The 26,045-nt window shown below is 39.8% G+C and overlaps 2 protein-coding genes across 2 annotated transcripts in view; one reads left to right on the forward strand and one right to left on the reverse strand.

Annotated features, from left to right (window-relative positions):
* LOC145456538 (uncharacterized) overlaps window positions 1-26,045 on the reverse strand; it is a 266,927-nt gene that overhangs the window by 222,896 nt on the left and 17,986 nt on the right. The gene's annotated exons all lie outside the window — the stretch shown is intronic.
* LOC145456536 (leucine-rich repeat and guanylate kinase domain-containing protein-like) lies at window positions 191-18,540 on the forward strand. Its single transcript, XM_080334673.1, has 14 exons — window positions 191-352; window positions 5,473-5,675; window positions 6,611-6,715; window positions 7,168-7,350; window positions 7,417-7,623; window positions 8,323-8,547; window positions 11,219-11,412; window positions 13,026-13,238; window positions 15,173-15,290; window positions 15,887-16,088; window positions 16,618-16,746; window positions 17,561-17,694; window positions 17,750-17,838; window positions 18,010-18,540. The coding sequence occupies exons 1-14, from the start codon at window positions 295-297 to the stop codon at window positions 18,470-18,472; spliced, it is 2,523 nt and encodes an 840-aa protein (XP_080190799.1). The 5' UTR covers window positions 191-294; the 3' UTR covers window positions 18,473-18,540.

Below are 26,045 nucleotides of genomic sequence, written 5' to 3' on the forward strand. Positions count from 1 at the left end.
TACACATATGTGACAAAATTTGGATAAACAAAATATTACATTCAAAATATTCTATTATCATTATCTGTAAATTGACGATGTTAATGAGCGATTGTATCCTTTTTTGTTTTGTTCCGGATGAGCTGTGTCACCGATAAATGACATTGAGCGTTCTCTGTGGTAAATTTTGTCGCCCGTAGTTACGCTGGACGCAGCTTTGAAGCGGTAAGGTTTCGACGGCATTCTTCGATTCTGCTGTGGGACTTTTGCGATCGATGTTACATGGTGTGCTGGTAATTTTGGTTCCTGGAGGAAATGAAAAAGAAAAGTGCGAAATCTAGGAGTAGGAGTCGGACTCCAAGTGCTGAAAAAAGTAAGTAATATCAACAATCAGAATGCAATATCTTTAATTTGAACTGAGCTACCGGCAGCAGCAAGCTGTTTTTGTACGATATCCCAGTTCCGTTAGCTATCCCAGTGATCCCCGTGAATTGGCCATAAGAAACAGTTCATATACCACGCAATTTTGTAATGGATACTCAAACTGTCATTAAGTAATGTGCAGGGTTGTAACCAAGTCACATGGTTTCGAGTCACGAGTCAATCATGCTTTTGTGGTTTTGACTCGAGTCGAGTCGAGTCATTTTCAATTCATCACGGACTCGAGTCCGAGTTCAAGTCACCGTTTAAAGGGCCAAGTCCGAGTCATAGTGTTATGACTCGAGTCGAGTCCAAGTCACAGTATTGAAGTCCTGTTCAACTCATGTTTTCAATCCTGCTTGGGTGATATCGAATTCCTTGTTTGCGAAACATGCTCATTTTGTCCCTATCATAGTCTTGGCACGTGTTTATTTAGGCAGATAACGGACAGGTCCTGGCCTCATTTACCGATGCTAAATATAACTTTACTAATCTTAGAACTTAAAATCAAATATCTCTCTTGTCAGTCTGATACATCACCAATACAAGCATTCAGTTTTTATTATGAGCACATCGACGATAGCTCACTAATAGCTGATAGAGAACCAACGAATTCACGTCTACATACTATCTGATAGAGAACCAACAAATTCACGTCAAGATACTAGTTGATAGAGAATCAATAGATGCATGTTTATGTAGAGGTATTTACAACAGGCCAGCATGCTGTAAAAGCGTGCATGCAACTATGTGCATTGTGCAGTGACAACAGAACAGATACCTTTTGATTATACTAAAGGTTTTCCCAATTGCATTACAGAATACATCGCAGTTACAGCATTGGATAAATAATTGTACAATGGGGCTGTTCAAAAACATTTTTTCAAATTTTCCGGCTACTTCTTAAAATTGCTAGATTGCCTAAAAAATCAAATTTGGCTCAATTCCAACCAGTAGAAAGCAATTCTATGAAAGAAAATTTTAGACTAATTACAATTACAAATAGAGATTTTAGAATTTTACCGGCTATCTCATGATATTGTTACATTGTGTAAAAATATGATTCATAGCAAATTTGACTCAATTCCAACTAGAAAAAGTGAAGTTATTAGAGTAGAATGTTTTGGATATGAAAAAATAGCCGACTTACTACTATGTAATTATAATATATGAAACACCTTCTCACTAAAATACTCCATTTATTTTCAAATCCAGAATATTCTCCTCTCGCATCATTGATTCCACTTTTTTCAAATTAAGCCAGATTCAGTGTTCCTTTTATGCAACATAACAATTTTATCAAGTAACCACCCAGTAAAATAAAAAAGAAGTTGTTTTAGAACAGCCATATTGTACAAACATCACACAACATTAGCCATTCATTATTATACTCACGTGCACAATGCACATACCTAACAAAACGTCAAATGGACGAGGGGCATTGTGTGTTTTCACAGACAGCAGATCAAATCAATGAGTTACACCTCAAAAATACTAATGTGGAAAGGAGATCCTCAGATATGTTAAAGCGGCATGGCCGTAGAATGAATCCACATTTACTGAATACACGTTCCACTAGTGCACTAGATGCAGGAATTGACAAGCATTTTTGAACCACACTGAAGAGCATTGGATACTCATTCTTTCTAGTCGCCCAAAAATGCAAAGAATCAGCGCCTTCAAATCTACACATGAGCTTATCAGTCTCTTGACCATCTGAGTCATTTCATTGGCTCTAATTGAACTTTGCTTCAATTGTTTGCTTGTATAATTGAAAAGTCTTGAGTACTTTAATTGCGGAGGATCTATTACCTCTTCATCACTGGACGATTTTGTACAATGCATTATTGCTACTATGTATCATTTTCTGTTGTTTTTACGGTGGCATATCTGATATCAGACAAGTGCAACGAAAGCAGTGGTGACAAATAGCGATGTCGGCAGAATTCGTCGGATGCGTTGATCTAGCCATTACGATTCGCAAGTTTCTTCATCTTCAAGTCATATAAAATAAGCCGAGTCAATGACTTGAGTCGAGTCATGCGTAATGACTCGAGTACAAGTCGAGTCAATCCAAATATTGACTCGAGTCGAGTCGAGTCATTTTCCCATTTCAAGAAAATGACTCGAGTCAAGTCGAGTCATAAAAAAATCGTGACTCGAGTCTGACTCGAGTCGAGTCATGACTCGAGTCATTACAACCCTGGTAATGTGCGAGAATTATGTTGAAGTCAGTCTAGGTTTGATCTAGGGCCCTGTGGATATAAAGCTGTATCAGCTGTATCAGCAGTATCAGCTGTATCACCCTGTGGATATAAAGCTGTATCAGCTGTACCACAGCTCTATCAGCTGTATCACTTTACCTGTATGGAATCGGTGTCTTGAGTTCAAAAAATTCTCGATTTTTTTATTATTATTTTTCTAATTACTTTGACTTTGAGAATCATCGCTGCTCCCATGTTATATAAGACAAACCGTACCGAGATTCACCCAGGTATCACTCTGCAATAAGTATAACGTCTATACTATGTCTTGAATGCGCGAAATAGTCTAGTAGGCTATCACTCAAGTATCAACCATGTCACTCAGGTATGAGCTGTATCACTCAATTATCAGCTTCATCATCCAGGTTTCTCTCTGCATAAAAAGTATCACGCCAAGACTACGTCTGGGATGCAAAATAGTCAGGTATCGGAACACAAGGGTAACGTCCCCTACAGTGATTATGCAAACACGCAATGTCAGACGTAAACTAGATCATCATTGGTTTATTAGCATTATCAGGACGCATTATAGCCAGGGCCGTAACAACACTTCGTCAGCCCCCCCCCAAAAAAAACGCTGGTCTTAGGCCCCCTATTGGGTGATAAACTGACCCGCCTCAGGCTATACGCTGTTTATCGCTACATATTATCCACATTGGGTGTCCATTTAGTGAGTCAGCTCTTTTCGCCTAAACGCGCAAAGCAAGAGAAATTTCTATATTTCATGATTGAGTCGGTCAATATATGATCGGGAACTGCATATAGATTGCTATCAATTTTTTTCCTCTCTCTGCTCACGTAATCTGATTTAGGCTACCGACCGGTAGAGCTGAGTGAGGTGTGTTTGAAAAGGTAGGACCCCTCGAATAATAATTAATTACACATCTCCGGGTGTATACCCGTTTGCAGGAACGAAACAGCACTTCGTCAGACCCCGCAAAAATCCTTGAGTCTTGGGCTCCTATAGGGTGATAAACCGTTCCCCATCATGTTGTTCGCTTTTGCCCTGAAATTATTGTTGTACTGTTTAGTGAACCAGCGTGAAGCGCGAAAATTTTCGATAATTCATGCTACAGCTGATATATGAGTGATACAGCTGCGATACAACTGATACAGCTTTATATCCACAGGGTGATACTGCTGATACAGCTTTATATCCACAGGGCCGTGATCTAGTGTATACCGGCACCGTTCTTTTATATGAAAATGCAGGTACACTAATCCTGTCATTTAAATTTACTGGTATGCAATAAAGGCCACTTCAATCGAAAGACGCATGGTGTGGCACCGTGTTGTGCCCCATACCATACACTGCTCGGACACATAATACATTTACGGTAATTCTTACACCGTTGTCACCTGGTCACATTATTGGTACAATATCAGCTATCATGAGCGTAACAGAATACACAGCTATGGTAAAAACAAGAACTTGTATCATTTAGTGTAGTGTTTTCCAAACTTTTTAGAATAACACCCCCTTGGCTGCAAACCGGGTATCAAATGCGGAAATGCCCCTTGAACCCACGCTTACTCCCAACAAAAAGGCTGTTTTGTTCATTGTACAGTAACTAGGCCTACTTTGACGCGTAGACTTTTTATGTTGATATCATTCATTGGTAACGTGTTATACGTGATGTCGGAGTCATTTTCTCACTTTCAAATCATCACACTTCTTCTGCGTCGGAGTGGGATTGGTGGCTATGCCACACACAACTTTCTGTTTAAATACCCAATTATTCCATGCAAGCAACCTGTCTGTCGCACCCAACCTAAAAGTTGGTGATGATTTTGGATGGAATGCACCTAGTACAAACGTGAACAATACATGATGACCAACATAAATCTGACTTCTGAATGAATGATAGTCAGCCCTCAACATTTACCTTACCGCGACCTAATATATCGATCTCACCTTCCGCCACATGCCACCTGATTTTGTCGCATATCATTTTATATTATCTTCTTTTACTTTCATTCAGTGTGCATGCCTCCTATTTACATCGCCTAGGCACAGGTGGGTGTCTGAACTCAAAGACTACTCCAAGTCGTTTCGGCACCTTCCTATCTTTCATTGTATCGCAGTCTTGTGATTTTTGAAATGATGAAAATTTTATGAATAAACTTGAACTTGAATGGAGCTATTAAGCTAAGGACTTAACCAAACAGTCTTCTGTAGTCCATAGCTCCAAGTTTTGCTCTGAGTCTCAGATTCGCCTTCTCTCAACGCCACCCAATCGCCCCATTTGTAGCTATCGTCTCCCTTTCGCCCCCATGGGGAATACTGGCAACCAATTTAGGAACTGCACTGATTTAATGTAAATATACTAAAAACGGTATAAGTGGCACTGTTACTGTAAACATCTTATTTTAAACAAGTGATTTGTGGTACAGAACTTCAGAATAACGCGAAACAATAACTTCATATTGTTAATTTATTCGCTAAAAGCTTTTCGACTGACTCTCATCAGTAGCGAACGTTAGTGATGGGGTGAATCAAATTCGAAATGTAAGAACTATTTTGTCTGCATGACGTAATAATAACAAAAACAAACAACTAGTAGACGGGCAAGATATACGGTAGTAACGGTACAAAACAAACGTTAACGAGTACATATTTGGTTATAAATAACCGAAAACACAACACATAACATTAAGGAAATATTCCAAGAGTGTAGAGGCGTTCCTTCTGGCGACAGAGAATCGGCTTTCGTAGCTTTATGATCGTAGATTCCAGGACCTTTAAATGAAAAAGAGAACGGCCACGAGCAAGTATAGAAAATTGACTGTCATTGTAATCTTATTTTAGAGCCAGTCGAGGAGGAGAAGCCGGATGAAGCCCTTCCGCCTCCTATTGACACGCAACGACTGACCCTCAGTGACCAGGAGGTTCTTGATGTCGACTTGGTGCTCACCCCAACCAGAAAACTTCCAGACGGTACAATTGAAGGGATTCCTTTCGTTCCTGATGATGTGTCGTCTGATGCCGATCAAGCCGAAGAGAGTGAAGAGGTAACTGTTTCATCAAAACCTTTCGATTTGGAAACTATTTTCAAGGTTATCATGCACTATTGTAGTCCATTAAAAAATATATTCATGTTGGAATAAACCCAGATATTTTCGGCTGACACTTGTCGGGAGTAATCGTCAGCAATTAGTATAGAATTGAACAAATCTTTGTATATCAACAGTCGTTTTTATTTCGTCGGTTTTATTTTGTTTGATTAAGTCTTGTTTCTGACACCGAATGCCAGATTGAATTCTGAAAAAATCGTGTTTACAATATGATCAACGCTTATAATTTAGTAGACATTTATTGGAATTGATGAGAAATTATGAAAGAACATGCCTAAATTCATCTTTGCTTCAAGGAAATTAAATATTCCTTGTCATTCGGATAATTCGGGATTAGAGTCAAGAAAAAAGTCATTTTAAAAGAGCATTTATTGAATATTCATTGGAACACTATTAAGTGTTGGAAAAGTACAATATGATGTAGTTAATACCCAATAAACCAGGTGTTTTCACTGGTTTGCAAATGGATATGTTATTTTCTGCTTACGAATAATTGTCATTGATAAAGATCGGCATATTATTAGACTGAATTCTATGTTCTGATTCTGTGTATTTCTTGTTCACTATCAGTCAAATCTGTACTCCTTTTATTGCCCTATTTATTTTCAATGTATATCACCAGCTCTTGATTCCGATTCATGTCATATTGATTGATACAGCAATGCATTTAGTAACATGTTATGACTGTGTCTTTTGATAATCCAAACCGCTAATTCAATAATAATTCTGAATTTTTAAATCCCCGAGACCAACATGAATTTTTATAAACTTCCTGAAAATTAAAGAACTTATAGTTTTGTCTTAACCAGCATTTACATCAAAATTTGTTTGATAAATGTGACTATTTGCTGTTAAAAAAATTATTTTTGTAGGCTGTTGGCCTGGTTTTGGGTGAACAATTGGTTGGACAGAACCTGTCGAATTTGAACACATCTGCCGATGGAAGCAAGATCACATATTTGAATCTGACTATTCCAGTAAGTGTTATGAGCGTTAACCCCACAATGGCTGTTTGTCTTGATATATGAAGCTTGAGTATTGTTGTAGGCTTAGTAGAATGAGGAAAAAATTCACATACATTTCTAAACAATAGGGCTTGAAGAGTGGCAGATTACTGATGACATGAAATATTCAGCATTTACTGGGTTATTTTTTGAAATAAGATCAAAATTATCTCAATGCTTTTGAATGCAATGCAGTGGTAACTTCATGATTGCTGAATTTCGGTGACACAAATTCACTGATGCACAAGTGCATGGTACATTTATCGGCTTACTCTTCGTCAGGAATTGTTGGTTAGGAATCAAAGACATTATTCGGGATGCTCAAGCTTGTTGGATATTGTTTGTCTACTTTGTAAGACACAGAACCTGATCTATTTAACTTGCTATCACTAAGAATCGAAGCAAATTTTGTGTGTTATTTACAGGGTCTTGGACTACATAGCATCGGTATTCTCAGTGAATATGAGCACTTGCAGAAGATCGAGCTTCAGTACAATAATATCAGCGACCTGTCTCCTCTCAGCTCTATGAAATATCTCATAGAATTGGATGTATCACACAACGAGATCCAACATCTACTCGATTTCAAACCACCGTTGAATCTACGAGTAAGAATTTGCACTCAACGTGGGCTGACATAGTTATCATAAAGTGCCATGCGCTGTTTTGTGCAGAAAGTGAATTTTTCACACAACGAAATCACAGAAATACCTGATTTGTCGGGATTCACCCAATTACAATCTTTAATTGTCGACCACAATCAAATATCGGATATTTCTGGACTCGAAGCGTGCACTTCGTTGAAGAAGTTATCTTTGTCCTACAACCGAATTGACAAGATACAAGGATTGGACAATCTGAGGATTTCACAACTGTCGTTGGTAGGATTCCGGTGTATCGATTTGTTGCGATAAAGCTTGTTTAATATTCTCGCAAATTCCAGCTCAAAACACTGTCTGGCGTATGCATTAAGAGTTTGAGTTAATGACTGGACTGGTTAGTGTAGAATCCATTCCATTTTGCCATAGACGTCCTCACCTGCCAGCTTCAATAACAGTATCACCATTTTCTATAAGTATGTTTTGTGCATGGATCCAGTCAGTATAAAAGCGTCACAGATAACAGTATCCACATTTTTCCAAATTAACTCTCATCGGGACGTAAAATATAGATTTTTGTCGGTGTGATGTCATAATTTAACATGATGAATGCATTGTTTTCAGTATCAGTTTATTAATAATTTCATCATTTAAAAACACCACAAGACTGCGATACAATGAATAGATAGGATGGTGTCGAAATGACTTGGACTACTGTTTGAAATCAGACACTCCCCTGGGCCTTATTGATCTAAATAAGAGGCATGCACATTGGATGGAAAGAATTAATGGATAGCCTAACATAAAACGAGTAGTAATGAAAATGAATGAAGCATGTTGATAGGCTATGTTGATATGTCAGATAGATATGATATGTGTCCCTAGAAAACTTGTTCAAATACAGAACAGTGTGTTAATTTAATTAAAATATGGTATAGACTTACAAAAAATTTTGGATAATTGTGACTTAAATTTATACAGGGTCACAATGCGATCTACGAGATTGACGGAATTGAAACTCTCCGCAGATTGCAGTGTTTGGATCTATCAGGCAATCGCATCGCAAGCTTATCCGGTCTGGATAACCATGATCTGTTGTCGGAAGTGGATTTGGAAGATAACGAAATTAGCAGCATCGATGAGCTCAGCCATGTCGCAGGATTGGACTTGCTGAGAAAACTCAATTTGATGAGAAACCCAATTGTAGTGAGTGTTTTGCTGATTATCATTGAACTCGGCCCATGACGAACTCGGCGCATGACGAACTCGGCACATGTGATGACTTTGTTAATAAAAATTATTATAAGCGTTGGAATTGTATAAATTATTCGATGTTTAGTTTAATTAAATGTTGAATTGGTAGTCGTCAACATGTCGTATGAGGGAATAAAATTCATACGACATGTCCACGACCACCAATTCAACATTTAATTAAATTAAACATTCAATAATTATTACAATTCCCAATATTTATAATAATTTTTACCAACAAAGTGGGCCGAGTTGACCGAAGGCCGAATTCTCCATGGGCCGAGCTCACTGGTCACCTGTTTTGCTATATCGGCAAATCTAAGTAGTCTTTCAAACAAAGAGTGTATTGATCACATATGGTTGCCATTCTCATGATCTATTGCTGTCAACATGACTGTATGGTACCTCTAAAAATCTAGGTTGAAGCCCTACACCAAATACCTGATTTACTTCCCAGAAGACAAGATTTGTGCATTGCTGTCAATCGGATCGCCAATATGAAGTAATAATTGTAAAAATACAGTTCAGGGGTAACCAACCTTTTTGAAACCAAGAGAGAGAGAGACCTACTTCTTGGTTACTGAATGATGCAATGGGCTACCAGTTACTCCCACTGTTTATCCGTCCTAGGTTGCATTTCTTCACTTAGACCAGGGGTGGGCAAACTACGGCCCGCAACACCGTTCTGTGCGGCCCGCGAGAGCCTAAAGAAACTTATTAAAAATATTGATCAAATGCGTACTAAATATCGAATTAATGCAGGGACTTGATTAAACTTTTTCTTAGTATATTTCACCATGGCAGTGGTTCTCAAACAGGGGGGCGCGTGAAATTATCTGAAGGGGGAAACGAAGCTCATGAGCTCAACTTAAAAAAAAATTTTTGCTCTGCGCGATTTCCACCCAATTCCTAGTTATTGCTCTGTATTTGGTCTGAATTTCATATCTAAAAGTCTCTCAACTACAGTCGTAACCTTCCATGCCATCAAACTATCCGTTAGGTTTGCTACCATCCTGGTTTCATTTTGTGATCTGAGAGCGCGAAATCTTTCACCATCATAAGATGGTCGTGTCTTAAAAAGTTTGAGAACCACTGTTCTAAGGTAAATAGGCCTACTTCCTATATTTTTTATGTTTAATTTCTGGCACGACCAGCATCTCAAGGCCCTCGCAGTATAAAAGGTTTCAACTGCTAAACATCCCATAAATCCTAAACGAGATTGACATAATTCGGATCACGAGTGCGATTTCAGATTGGCCACTCTTTTTTTTATTTTAGTGGCGTGCTTGTAAAAAAACGATTCGCGCATGTCATATTGTCATATGTAGATTCGTGCTCTGTATGGTATTTATATTCTATCTACAATTAGTAGAATCATGTTTGAAGCTAACATGGTTATGATGCTGTCAGCATTGTGTGTCCTGGAACTGAATCCAAATGGGAATTAGTAAATCTATGTACAGATCGCTGCTCACAGATTTAAATTTCAATCCTATTCTAAGAATCGGGATAACCGACTTTCATCTCTATAGTTTTGACAAATTGGTCATTGAGGTCTCGACCAGCCTATGAAATATCGCCACTGTTTGTGACGCGTGTACGATATCATCAAAGCATCAAGGTTTGATTTAAATAAGCATATATGTTATCTCCATGTCCTCACTATAATCAAATGCCAATATTGCATTTTGGTTTATAATCCCAATTCTATATAGTGCGGCCCGCGAATGGATTCAGATGTTGAATGCGGCCCGCGAGCTGAAAAGTTTGCCCACCCCTGACTCAGACATTCAGATCACTGGAAACGGTTTCCGCTCCTCACGAAAAACAGATAACGCTCTCCGGAACTCACAGCAGCTCAGTTGCGTTGCTGCAGCGGCAATCACCATGTCGAGGCTCGAAAATATTAACAAGATTCCAGTTAAGCTTCCTCGGGGACGAAGACTAGCAACGCTCCGATCGAAAACTGCTTCTGGCTTAGGGTCGACTGACCCACGTTCAACTACTGTTCACATGGAACCCTTCTCCACTTCGACCTTCAAAGCTCTCACTTAAATATTTGCTACTGCAACCGCAGGCGACTCATATGGTCCTGACAAGCTCCTGGTGCCTGCGGGCTCCGCATTGGCGACCCCTGATATAGATCCATATAAATATCTGATATGGAATTATTACATTGACGTATAATAGTTTAAAAATCCCAATATACACCAAATCAATCATCAGAACTGTGTCACCCTCGTAATAAATTATTTGTCAGTGTTTTCACGCGAGCCTGATATCCGTATAACATTTTAAAGCTTAGCTGATAGTAAGTTGCATCCTATCGCATGAAGATAAAGGCAGACTTGGATAATTAGATAATTCTAGTTGTCCAAGACTAATTACAGCAAAATCCGGTAATTCAATTCTAATCTAATTTTCAAATGTTTCTAAAAGTTGCCAATATGGAATTAAATTCAATTTCCAAGAATTTGTGGATTCAGTAATTGTACTCTAATTTGGAAAGCTGAAAATATTTTTGTTATCCAATTGTGGATAAGGGCATAAGGAACTGATGTTGTGGCAAAATAGTGTTCTACCATAGTATGCTCAACAGCTAAATTATGTTAAACCGAATTTTCAGTCACTGGATGCATACCGTTTGCATGTCCTGTTCCAAGTCCCGCAGCTTTCGGAGCTCGATCACAACAGAGTCACCGTCGAAGAAAAAGTGTCTGCCATAAATCTCTTCAACCCACCTCCGGACTTGCAGGCCACTTTGGACCACACCACACACACTGTGTACAGCTTTTTACAGCCGATGAAAGTTCATGAATGGTAAGTTACTTGTTTGATGGTGATTGTTAGGGCTGGATATGATGATTCCAGTACTTAAATCCTAATTGTGTATCAATTTTTATAGTTTGAGTCTGGTAGTAGAGAGTCTTTCTATTATGGACTTCTGATTATGTTCCTTGCCTTGAAATAACGGTTGTCTTATCATGTCATTTAGAACTTGTAGTACAAGGCAGCATCGGTTCATTAAACTAGGGTTACCATACGTCGTCCTTTTTCAGGTTTTTGTAAATGTCCTCCGAGGCCGCTTAAATGTCCTCCATTTTGTGAATTCGTCCTCCTTTACAGCTAAGATAGTGGAAGTGAAATTGGGCATAAATGACGCTAAATAGCAAAGACGGCCGTTCGAGCGGGAAATTCGAGGTTCGGTCGAAAGTGACGACCTTTTTTTTTTAGTCAAATGCACTAAATTTAAGTAAAAAGTGTGTAAATCGGGAGTCGATGACCTTTTGTTCTAGTCAACTCAACAAATTTTACAGTGATATCGGCTGTTTTCAGTCTTGATCAACTAACTTTTCTTATGTGGTCAAAGTGACCTCCTTTCCCGATTCCAAAATATAGTAACCCTAATTAAACAGGCGTGTGTTCGTGAATGATACCTTCATATGGTTATATACCCAGAGAATATTTTCGGCTGTCTAAGGGGTAATCGTTAGCAACTAGTAGAGAATTCTAAATGACATCGTGTTTCAACAGTCGTATCACCAGATATTATATTATCAATCTCATCAACTCAAAACACTACTAGAATACGATTTAATGAAGTAATTAGAACAGTGGTTCTCAAACTTTTTTAGCAACCCCTGCAAAGTAGTGAACAACTTGCGGTATTGTCACAGGTCACTATGTCATAGTCAGTATCTGACAAATTGGAAATGATTTTCGATTGAGCGTAACTGACATACCGTAATTTACGGAATTGTGGTCTCATAAACGGTGCCCTAATATTAAGATGTCATTCTACGAGCTGCAATAAATACCTGTAGCTGAATTCCACAAATAGTACAATTTCAGGAATATTATTACATTGATGGCAGCAGGCAAGATATTTAAGCCGACATGTCAACATAAATCTTTCTTCAACATAAATCACATGAACCACATTTGAGATTACATCTTTTGAAAGTAATTACCAGAGTGTTCCATGGTAAACGAATTTTAACTTCTATTTATAAATGGATCTACCGGCGAGATAGCGGCAAGATAGCGTAATGGTGAAGCGTCCGGCTTCTTGATCGGTAGGTCGTTGGTTCGATCCCCGGCCGGGTCAGACCAGAGACCTGATTAGTAACACTGGTATCCATGACTTCCCTGCTTGGCGCTCATGCATTACTGGGATAGCATGGAGGGGTGGTGCAAGACTTAGAAAGCCGTAAAGGCTATATCTGCACTTCCTTGTCCAGCGGCATATGCACATCATGCACTCATGGTATGCATATACGCAGATCGTGTGTATGTGTATCATGAGTCGGTGTATAGGCCGCAAAAACGTCAAGGACAAAAATAAACTACGTCCTTTCCTTTTCTACCTAGAGCTCATCTAGTTCCATTTTTGTTCCATTAAAAAAGCAGAATCCTATGTTGTTTATTTACAGCACTCTACCAAACATCACAATGCCCTACCCAATGCTGGTGCTGACCGGACCACAATCTTCAGGAAAGAGCGAGTTGTGTCATCGTCTGGTTCAGGAGTTTTCGGATTTCTTCGGATATGGAGTCTCTCATACAACGAAGACTCCAATGCCGAATGAAATCGATGGGAGGGATTACTACTTTGTCACTACTGACGAATTCCATAACCTAGTCAGGTATCATTAACATTGACATGAATATATTTGGTTACAATATTAGCTTTCATTGAGTGCACTCCCATCAAGCTTATTTGAACGTGCTTCCCAAACACGTTGGAATTTTTGCTCGTAATGAAATTTCATTGTTGGGTTTTCAATTTAATATCAATATGTGTTATTCTAATGCAGGGTTGTAATGATTCGAGTCACGATTTTCTGATGACTCGACTTGACTCGAGTCATTTTTTCAAAATACGGAAATGACTCGACTCGACTCGAGTCAATCTGTGTATTGACTCGACTTGGACTCGAGTCATTGCACATGACTCGAACCAAGTCATTGACTCAAGACTCAGACGGCTAAGACCGACATTTCATTGTAATTCCGAAGCCAACGCACTATTGGGATTTCGTCTGTTGGTACTGGTACTTGAAAATGCGACCAGAAACTGCTAAAAGTGAGGAAAATTGTTATATTATAATTGCGAACCATTTGATATCACCAAACAGAGTTATAAAAAGTGGGTTTACTAAGACTTTTAACTGGAAACTGAGCAGTCAACACAATGACTTGGACTCGGACTCTAGTCATAATTCCATGACTCGGACTTGACCCTATGCTCGCTGACTTGGACTCGGACTTGACTCGGTGGTGAATTGAAATGACTCGACTTGACTCGAGTCGAAACTATAAAATAAGATTGACTTGTGACTCGGAGCCTTGTGACTTGGTTACAACCCTGTTCTAATGTTCATTAACCTTCTTCGCTTTCACAATATATGTAATACCAATGAACCTTTGATTTGAACAACCCGGCTATATGCTATGCATGGAATTATTTTCATACTCTGAATAGTATTCCATATGACGCCACACCGAGGTTGTAACCAAGTCACAAGGTTACGATTCACAAGTGAATCTCACCTTTTTGGTTTTGACTCGAGTCAAGTCGAGTCATTTTCAATTCACCACTGGGTCAAGTTAGAGTCCAAGTCAGCTAGTAGAGGGTCGAGTCCGAGTCATAGCGTTTTGGCCGTCCTAGTCTCGGGCCATATGACTTGGTTCGAGTCATGCACATTACACAATGACTCGAGTACAAGTCGAGTCAATACAAAAATTGACGCGAGACGAGTCATTTTAGGCATATGAAAAAATGAGTAGAGTCAAGTTAAGTCACCAAAAAATCGTGACTCGAGTCATAACAACCCTGCGCCACACCACAGCAAAGTCAAGTGTTATTAAAAATGTATTGTGGATGCTATCTCATTGTTGCTATAGCAGTTAAAAAATTCGAGCTTCTCATTCTTATCCTTATCCGGTGCAACTCGATCTATTACTGACTCAGCTAGCTTCCAGTTGTTCAATGGGCACTTAAATTTGAAAGTATCATGAGCAGTGTTTGGAAAGTGAATGCCTTCATTACTCTCCCTGTTTAATTTAAATCCATACCTGAATAATTCTCAAACACAATGAGCTTGACAATCTTACATCAGATGCTGCTAAATAATTTCTTCAGTATCATGTTATACTTGAAATCAATGATTTAAAAGGTTGCCCGACATATGAGCAATGAGCATGCGACACAATGGAAAACAACAGTTGAGCATTGGACACTTAACTTAATAACCCCAAAACTAACCCTACCCCTGAAATTAACCCTTATATATATCCTAACCCCAAGCCTTGCCCTAACATAGCCCTAAATCTTACCCTAATCCAACCCTAACCCATAATTTAACCCACATGCTCATGTGTCGCATGCCCATCTGTCCACGGACCGATTTAAAAAAATAGTTAGGATTATGTAATGAATTCTGCGTGTATGTACGCTATCCTACTTGTGAGTGATTGAGTTGAAATCTGACATTTACATCTATAAGTTAAAGAAAGTTGTCGCCTCCACGAAATGAAGCTGTGGATTAGTATTCATTAGTATCATTTTTTAATACAGGCAAGGATGTTTTATCCAAACTTGCCAGATTGGTGAAGACTATTTCGGCCTGTCGATGGATGCGGTTGAGAATGTAGCTAAAGAAGGCTTAGCTTGTGTTGTCCACATGGAAGCAGAAGTAAGACTACTGGATTTACATCTATAATGAAACAAAATTTGATTACAATACAGCAAGTGTTCCCAACCTTTTTTACTCCACGGCCTCCTTTGCAAATTTTGAAAAATTATTCGCCCGACGATATTTTTCAACATTTTGAGAAAATTAAGTAATGATAAAATTTAAAAAGATGGGTTATACAGTAGTGTTAGAATGATATGAATACAACTCACAATAAGCACGGTAGTAAATTATTAGTCATAATTATTCAGTCAGTGTGATGGTTGAGACTGTTTTCGCTCGGACAATGTTTTGAGCTGGAAAGAGCCAGCTGTATGTCATATTGAATATCTGAGACAATGCGGTGATTTGTCTTCAGAATTAACGGCATGCAATGACATCACAATTTCATTAAGCTTAGGGTACGCTCGTGTTGGAGCTTGAATTTCAATTCATTTCTTTTGTTATAGTGAATTAGACTAGGAGATGATATGTGTTTAATATAAATTTCATCGCCCCATGGCCAACACGTTGAAAACCTCTACAATACAGTAATGAAACAAAAAAGCAAGGTTCAACAATAACCTTCAACACTTTCTTTATCTATCATTCTGCAGGGAGTTAGAACACTGAAAAATACATATTTCGAGCCACGATATGTTCTCACTATGCCGTTCGATCCAAACGTTCACGAGGAGAAACTTAAAGAAAACGGCATAACCGACGCTGCGGCAATGAAGCTCATCAAGGCGAGGTCAAAAATGTACATCAAAATGAACCAGGACTACCCGGGATATTTTGACATGACCATCAACGCAGGTAACATTAGGCTAACCACAATTATTCCGTCTCTTAATAGGATTGGTCCTCCTTTCTCAAGTGAACTGTCCTTCGTTCAGGGACACTCATATTGCCCAAATGTCGTTTTTTTAGCATTTCAAATTTGTTAGGCTACTTATACTTTCAACAAGACTTTTAGGCGAGACGTTGTATTTATTTCCAAAAATTGATTATCGCCCTATGGGCTAGTTCGAACTTGAACAGACTTATTAGTTGAATCAGTTTCGAACATCTTGTCGGTTGTTTATAATTTCAATTTCAATGATATATTTCATGCGTCCAATTTCACGTACTCGTTGAAAATTATGATTCCTTATTGGCAGAAGTGAAGGGAGTCGCGAAATATTCATGGGCTTGAGCTGAAATATATTTGATTTGTTGTTATTGTGTCTCTTTTGTCACTTTTGATTTGCATTTTATAACTTTTTCCCGCAACTACCAAGAAAATGTATAACATCATCAAACGCAAACGAACAATACGAGGTTGAAACGATTGGTTTTGTTTCAGATAAACTTGCGGATGCATACGACCGTCTGCGACTTCTTGTGATGGATTACCTGGGCATGGCTGATGGAAATGAGAATGGCAGCAATCAACCGCCGCAACACTCAACGACTATACATAAGGAAGAGACGAGTAAGTAAAATCACACATTTAACCAAGTAAACACTAAACTAATCACTACAGAGATGATTTGGTATTAGTGCTATTCATGAGTAAGCCTGAGAAGAATGATTTGACCACTCAAATTCGAATTCAATACTTACTGTAATGATTTGAGCAGTGGGAGAAGATTTTTTCAAATACTTAAATTGCATGCGCCTTTCTACTATGATGATGAGAATTATAGTTTAGGTGCTATTTTCCAAATGTGGAAGCCTTAAAATCTCCATTGGCCGTATCACGACATCCGAAACATGTAGCACAGAGCTACAGACGTTAGCAGATATGAAATTTCTGTGAAATCTTGATCAACCCACATCGTTGTCACAAAGTGCAATGAAATGTTCGAAAAAATACCCAAAGTACATTTGTGTGGTGTGAAAGTAGCATTGTTTTCTTTGTGGTCGCATACTCGAACTTTCATACTGAGTCATAATCAAACACTGAACCTGAAATGTCATTGAGAAATGTTCCAATGGATTCTATAGAACCGCCTCACAAACGTTTTTGAGATCAGCCAACCGGATATTATTACTCGTTACTGCCAATCACTTTTTCTATTAGAACCAGCTGAATATGATGGCGGTTAGAACCGACTTACAAAAAATTTGGATACCACTCTTTGTTGAAAGTTTTCAATTATTGTATGTATACTGGCCCACTACTGGTGATGGTAAACTATTCGGTTCAGTTATACCTCACCTTGATCAATCTCAACATTCCGCTCTCAGTAAACTGAATGAATGTGAATATATTATCCATTCCCATTATGATCCTAATCTTGCAGATACACAGCGCACCAATACCTCTGGCAATGTAAGGCGCACATGGTCCCGGCCGTCCTTTGTCGGTGACTCCACAGCGGCGAGTAACGACGGAACATCGACGAAGAACAAAAATCAATCTGTCAAAACGCCAGTGGTTAGAATTTACTTGATGTAGAAGTTTCAAAGTTCTGTAGTGATCCATTTTGCAGGAAAAAGCGTCTATCATGCGCCGGGAGAGTGCGGCCAAAGAAGCAATCGAAGGAACTGCTCAAGTTGGATTGTTTGAATTTTTTCCCAGGTCCAGTGCTGATGATCAGACTTGTACATAAAAAAATTTCTAACTAGAACTAGAACTACTCAAAAAACCAGTACTTAGTTGACCGTCAGTTAAGCTGGATTGGTAGTTTGCACAAGTCTGCTGCTAATGATTATTTATCTCTTCCGTTTACTTCAATGTGCAATCATTTAGGCCGATGGTTCCGATGACCGCCCCCGCTATTTTAGAAGGAAGCCCTATGACTCAAGGAGCATCAATGTACAAAGACCCTTCATTCATAGCTGCCGCCTTATACCCAACAGCTGGTAGAAACCCGCGTGGTCCAGAATCAAGTTCCGACACTTCTTCAGACGCATCAAACGACTGCGGGTCGAGCTTAACTGGACTGTCGTCACCGCGTGATTACTCAGAGGCAGAGGACAACCCATCGGAAAAAAAGCACGGCCTTAAGATTCCGGGATTACCAACTCTTTCTTCGGCAGACCTACTCGAACTCAATGCCGTCATGGACGGAGTATGCGGATCAAGAAGCTCCCATCGATACGATGGATCGACGCAAGGGGAAGTGCCGCTAACGCCCAGACCAGATGATACGGGCTTACTGAATTCCAATCCTGTACTTCCTCCTATAAATTCACAAAAGATAATGATTTAGAATATTCGAATGCACTTTGCTTGGAATAAAGTTACGTGGCAGAATCAATAGATCTATTTATCAGCAAAGTTTTATCATTTCTACGTCTGCGCTTGTTACCAGGAAGAAGTATAGTCATAAATTTGCCTATGCTTGCAGATAAAGTGTAGCGCTCCAAGACAACTTCTGTGACGTTTAGATGTCATAATTTGTGTTAAACTCGGCCCTCGTCGCATTTTGGATTTTCAAGTATTCGACACTGTCACATATCTTATTTCTGATTTGAGAACTTAAAATTCACTCTGAAACTCCTCCAAAATCCAGAAGCTTCTCATCAAACTTCGCTACCATATCGCTTCCATGCGGTGGAAGATCAGCTATTATGTCATCCCAGGGTGGTCGAAAACTTGAAACGGGTGTACCACTCGGATGGGGTGTACTGGGGTCTACCAGATGACGGATGACTAGCTATCACAATAAATACACAAGTTTTTGCTTCAGAACAGGTTGTTCATATCAGCTGTACGCAATTGTAGATTACATTCCTATTGTGATGTCATCATCAGTTGCTTCTCATCGGTCGTTATTTGTTCCTTTTGCAGTAGAACAGGCCACCGGATGAATGCAACCACTGCTCTCTCTAAACTGCGCGCGTGCGCAGTGCTGACACGGTCTCTACCCACAGAAAACCTAAGCTGCGCACTAGAGAGCCGAAGTGATAACCTTTTTTTAGTCGTTACGCACTGTTGTCCAAGGAACCGCGGGAGGCCTATAAATAGCGGGGTGTAGCCTACATAATCGCAGAGGCGCAGCCTGAGAGTCGACTTGAAAATCACTGTTAGATCGTAGCAGCCTTGCTAATATTTATTTCGATTAGGCCAGTGGTTCCCAACATGTGGTACGCGTACCACTAGTGGTACGCGAAGGTCTTCCAGGTGGTACGCGAGTAGATTCTGTTGTTTTTTTCGACCGAAGGGAGTTATTAGTTCAGGTGGGGTTGATTTTGAGTTTTTGTGGCCGTGGCCCTGGAACCACCAAAAATCAGCCTCGAATGTTGCATTGTAACGGAGTTTAGTATTGTGACGCAGCCATGCCGTCTGACCAGCTCAGGAGCAAGTGGGCACGAGAGTAGGGCTGGGCAAAATCGAGTACCTGCGTGATTCGATTCTGAATCACGTAGCCTAATATCATAGTGTCCTATATGGTGTCGACACAAGCAAATCGCACGGTTCAATGAAATTGTATCACGTCACAGTTTCCATTTGGCTACAGGCAATTTGACGGTGATTTTTGACCGACTTTCCGAGCATTAAATTTGATGAATCGGGTATCAATCGAAAGCTGACGCTGTACTGCTTGCGAAAATATAAATTTTATTCCACTCATGGCCCTGGAACCCCCACAATCTGCCCCAAATTATTCATTGTCGAATTGATTGGCAGTGTGACGCAACAATGATGTCTGGCGAAACGAGAGACTAGCTCAAGAGCAAGGATGCGGCCGAGCGGCGAGAGTGGGATCAGCTGACGTCGCGGCAATAGCAATGTGCAACCGGAGCGTTGCTATGCTATGCGTTTCGGTACAAGCGAGCACACACCAGCCTTTCCTTGACTTGTAAGGGTAGAACTGGGTCCACGGAATGTATTGGGGCCCTACCAATTTTCGCGCAATATCCTTCAGCTGATCGAGATATGTAGGCTACGTCTAAGTAGTCTACATTGGATATGTCAGATTATTATGATATCGATTGCCTTAGCCCGCTTGTTGCGTAGGGCTCCAGAGATGCGTGGCGCTGTTGATACTTTTTCTATGCGCTTCGCTAAAAGCGGGCACACACCAGCCTTTCCTTGACTTGTAATGGTAGAACTGGGTCCACGGAATGTATTTGGTCCCTACAAATTTTCGCGCAATCCTTCAGCTGTTAGAGATATTTCTAGTAAGAAAAATATACTTTCAAGTAATAAGATTCACTCAAGACAGCAAATTTAGATAATGTAAATATATCATATTGGAGTAATACAACTACAGTGTTGAGTTTTCACTCTAGTCCCCATAAGCACCACGTCGGTGACCTTGCCAAATTCCGAGAAGGCGAGAAAGTGCAAACTCTGTTGGGCCGAATGGACAATGGACATTCAGTTATTCACAGATGCGAAAAAAATACTGCAAATCCGTTTTACGTAAGTTACATTAGGAATATATATACAGGCTACAGAATGAATATATTTCAAATATCTGTGATACCACTGTATTACTTTTGACGCAAAAGGTCCCCGGCATTCAAAAAAACTATTTGGTGATTGAAAAATGCTAAACTAAATTCCAACGTCAATGTTTATAGTGATATCAGATATATTCCAGTGAAAAACAAAGGTATGAATTTGGTGGTAACATTTTGGAATCATTTGGCAGGTATGGCCCGCACGCTTTCTAGTAACGGATTGAATCCGGACAGCGATACCAGTTTAATTCGACACTCCTGCTGTTAAACTTTATTCAACAATCAACATTTTACCTGCTGCATTCGCGGACCAAGTCCTACCCATACGGATCAAATAAAAGCTTGTAATGTATGCTCATGCTCAATGCTCCTTGCTCACACTTAACCATAAAAGCGACTATAGAAAGTATCGACACCCGCCATCAACAGCGCGACGTGTCTCTGGAGCCCTACGCAACAAGCGGGCTAAGGCAATCGACATCATAATAATCTGACATATCCAATGTAGACTACTTAGACGTAGCCTACATATCTTTATCAGCTGAAGGATATTGCGCGAAAATTGGTAGGGCCCTAATACATTCTGTGGACCCAGTTCTACCCTTACAAGTCAAGGAAAGGCTGGTGTGTGCTCGCTTGTACCGAAACGCATAGAAAAAGTATCGACAGCGCAGCGTTTCTCTGTGGCGCGTTTGCACATCGCTATTGACGCGACGTCAGCTGATCCCACTCTCGCCGCTCGGCCGCATCCTTGCTCTTGAGCTAGTCTCTCGTTTCGCCAGACAGCATTGTTGCGTCACACTGCCAATCTACTCGACAATGAATAATTGGGGGCTGATTGTGGGGGTTCCAGGGCCGCGAGCGGAATAAAATTTATATTTTCGTAATCAGTGCAGAGTCAGCTTTCGATTGATACCCGATTCATCAAATTTAATGCTCGGCAAGCCGGTCAAAAATCACCGTCAAATTGCCTGTAGCCAAATGGAAACTGTGACGTGATACAATTTCATTGAACCGTGCGATTTGCTTGTGTCGACACCATATAGGACACTATGCTAATATGCTTCGAGTCGAGTCGAGTAATCGAGTATCCCTCATTATGACGTCATAACAGAATGTAATATGTCAAAGTTCAAATATGTACCGTTTATGCCACCACAAAGAATATAATGACTGTTATCCATCACATTATAGATAATTTGGTATTTTTTCCACCATACCGATTTCATTGCACTTGGTGACAATGTTGTGAGATGACCATGACTTCAGAAATGTGCTGTTTCCAGTAACGTTCGTAGCTTTGTACTATGTGATATGGGCCCAGTGGTGGCCCTACGAACGGAGGGGCCCTGGGCGAGACTTATCGGGGGGGGGGCTATAAGAATCTATCCGTTACTTCTGGGGGGATCCACCCCTTCCGCATCGGTTATTATTAGCTATCTTTCACCGCCGCAAAAGGTTTGCCAGGTCCTGGATTCGGCCATGTCTGTTTTGCATGTGTGCATTAGGGTTGTCAAAAATTTGGAAAATCTTAAAAATACCCCGTGATTGTGTCTCATTCCATAGATTATTGATAAAAAATAACAATGAGCCCAAAAGAAGCTCACGGGAAAGCCGTTAAGATTTTGGCCAAAGCGTTTTAAAGTAGCTGCCCAAGAATGGGCGTGCCACCGACCATAGAACGGCGAGAAGACTAGTAATCAAATATCCACGGCTCCTGATTGGCTAATTGGCTAAGCTTCAATGATCACCACAGCAACAACTTGCTGATTATGTGCTCAAGGAGTCTGCTACCGGTGGGGATTCTGAAATCGCGTTGTTGGTAGGTTGGCAGATGATGATTTAAGATTAATTCAGGACATATTAAGGTACGAAATACATGATGAACAATCAACAGCTGCTTCACAAAAACTTCTACAGCATGACTGCTTTATTGTGAAGGAAACGGCTGTAGCCTACATTCCGTGTTTTCATCGAGGGAAAGCAAAGACGCTTATGCAAGTAGTGAACGAATTCCCCGTTTCAGAAGGGATCCATCATCAGTAAGGCAATTTTTTTTGACATGTCAAAAAAAGTCAAAATTAGGTCAAAATTGTAGCGTTAGGTCAAAATTTGTCAAAATTGTTTACAAAGTCAAACATTTTTTGACCTCTGCATTTCGTTTGTATCGTAGATTTTACGCTGTCGGTGAACTTATCACTTGATATTTTACAGCTTGTAGCCTACTTTATAGGCCTACCGTTGTAAACGGACCATCGTCTGCTCATTGTGAATCATAAATGGTCAAATGAAACAAATAGTGACATAGTTTTATGGTCAACATACCGCAATATCCTAGCTGAAGCAAGACTGCTTGGACATTGCATGGTTCTTATATCAAGAAGCGCAAGCTGAAATATTGTGATATAGACAACATTGTCAGAATGAAGCAACACGGTTTGTCACCAGCAGTGTGCACACAACTTGAGTGTTGTCAGCCAACAAATGCTGCTGTTGAACGTTCTTTCTCCGTTCTTGGCAAGCTACGTAGTAAGGACAGACACTTTCTACCCGAGAATGTAGGAAAGGATCTTTCGTTGTACTACAACAAATTTTAATTATTTCCACCAGAATACGTAATGTAACACTGGAATTCTTCATAGGGCCAGATTTCGTTAAAATACTTGTTTTTCATGTAAAAATCGGTCAGTTTTTGAGCCAAAAACGTTTTTTCAGGCCAATCTACTTTGTAAGGACAGAAAGCTCCAACCAGAAATGAAGCTAAGTAGTACAATTTTAACATTTTATGCGAAAACACCTAATTTGCATACGTGAGGTCAAAATTCGGTCAAATTTCAGTTTTTTTAGGTCAAAAAAGGTCAAAATTTAGATTTTTTAGGTCAAAATCTTCCGTTTTTTAGGTCAAAAAAAAATTGCCCTAATCATCAGTGAATACAAATATAAAGCTTGACCATGACACTATACTTTGTGTGAGCTTATTGGACTCAAGTTGTAGTATATAGTTGATATTTTGAATGCTCTAGGGATTGACTGAATCAGCCGGTTGTGCTTGGCAGTTATACTTACAGCAAATTGAATTCACATGTAAGTGTTGTCAAAGTCCTTAATGATGCTGCAGAAAAGAGGTGTAAAGTAAGCACAATGCTGGATATCATGTCCAAACTATGCTGGATACTATGCAGTAGTCTGTGATTATCTTTACACCTATTTTCTGCGGGATAAATAGGGACTTTGACATACCACATTGGGCATAGCCTGTGCGAGTGTGCGTTATCATTAGGGACTTTAGCAACACTTACAAGTGAATTCAATTTACTGTAAGCATCTGATGAGTGCCAAGCATAACCCGCTGATTCAGCCGATTCCAATATCATTCAAAACGTCACCTATATATTACAGCTTGAGCCTAATAAGATCACACAAATTACGGTATCGTGTCATTGTTAAGCTTTATATTTGTGTTCACTGATGATGGATCCTTTCCAAAACGGGGAATTCGTTTACCGCATGCATAAGCGCCTTTGCTTTCCCTCGATGGAAACACGGCATGTAGGCTACAGCCGTTTCCTTCCAATAAAGCAGTCATGCTGTAGAAGTTTTTGTGATGCAGCTGTTGATTGTTCATCATGTATTTCGTACCTTAACATGTCCTGAATTAATCTTAAATCATCATCTGCCAACCTACCAAGAACACGATTTCAGAATCCCACCGTTAGCAGACTCCTTGAGCACATAATCAGAAAGCTGTTGCTGTGATGATCATTGAAGCATAGCCAATTAGCCAATCAAGGGCCGTGGTTATTTGATTACTAGTCTTCTCGCCGTTCTATGGTCGGTGGCACGCCCATTCTTGGGCAGCTACTTTAAAACGCTTTGGCCGAAATCTTAACGGCTTTCCCGTGAGCTTCTTTCAGGCTCATTGTCATTTTTTATCAATAATCTATGGAATGAGACACAATCACGGGGTATTTTTAGGATTTTCCAAATTTTGGACAACCCTAGTGTGCATGGATAGACTACATCAAAACTAAATAATTCTACCGCATGCAGAGACGTGATGATTATCGGGATACGGACTTTTCTGACAAATGCAGTGATTTGATGATGATTGACACATCTGTACGGAATCATATTCTTGCTTGGTACACGGATTTCCATGTTTATTCGTCATTCTCCTTGAAAAAAGTGCAAAATCCAAATAGGGGGGGCCCTTCGACCAGGGGGGGGGGCGGGCAACCGCCCAGCTCGCCCACCCCAAAAGCCACCACTGGATATGGCCAATCAAGGTTTCAAGGCTTCAACAGTGAAAATTAGTATCGTAACAATAATTCTCGTTGATAAATAAACTTTCAGTGGCGTATAATTTCAGTAGTCGAAAAAATTGCCTTTTACTACTCGACTCGAATCATTAAAATTAATACTCGATTCAGATTCGAGTACTCGAATCATTGTGCCCAGCCCTACACGAGAGTGAGATAGTGAATACTTAATCGGTTGCGCAACAATGGCCAATACGCCTGCGGTTTGCGCTGCTTCTCACCCAGGGTTGTAATGACTCGAGTCATGACTCGACTCGAGTCAGATTCAAGTCACGATTTTTTTATGACTCGAGTCATTTTCTTGAAATGGGAAAATGACTCGACTCGACTCGAGTCAATATTTGGATTGACTCGACTTGTACTCGAGTCATTACGCATGACTCGACCCAAGTCATTGACTCGGCTTATTTTATATGACTTGAAGATGAATAAATTTGCGAATCATAATGGCTAGATCAACGCATCCGACGAATTCTGCTGACATCGCTATTTGTCACCACTGCTTTCGTTGCACTTGTCTGATATATCAGATATGCCGCCGTAAAAACAACAGAAAATGATACATAGTAGCAATGCATTGTACAAAATCGTCGAGTGATGAAGAGGTAATAGATCCTCCGCAATTAAAGTACTCAAGACTTTTCAATTATACAAGCAAACAATTGAAGCAAAGTTCAATTAGAGCCAATGAAATGACTCAGATGGTGAAGAGACTAATAAGCTCATGTGTAGATTTGAAGGCGATGATTCTTTGCATTTTGGGCGACTAGAAAGAATGAGTATTCAATGCTCTTCAGTGTGGTTCAAAAATGCTTGTCAATTACTGCATCTAGTGCACTAGTGGAACGTGTATTCAGTAGATGAGGATTCATTCTACGGCCATGCCGCTTTAACATATTTGAGGATCTCCTTTCCACATTAGTATTTTTGTGGTGAAACTCATTGATTTGATCTGCTGTCTGTGAAAACACACAATGCCCTTCGTCCATTTGACGTTTTGTTAGGTATGTGCATTGTGCACGTGAGTAATAATGAATGGCTAATGTTGCGTGAT

This window comes from Botryllus schlosseri, chromosome 14 (assembly GCF_051294905.1).
Source record: "Botryllus schlosseri isolate E-star chromosome 14, Bs_hap1, whole genome shotgun sequence".
In the NCBI taxonomy this organism is placed as follows: Eukaryota; Metazoa; Chordata; class Ascidiacea; order Stolidobranchia; family Styelidae; genus Botryllus; species Botryllus schlosseri.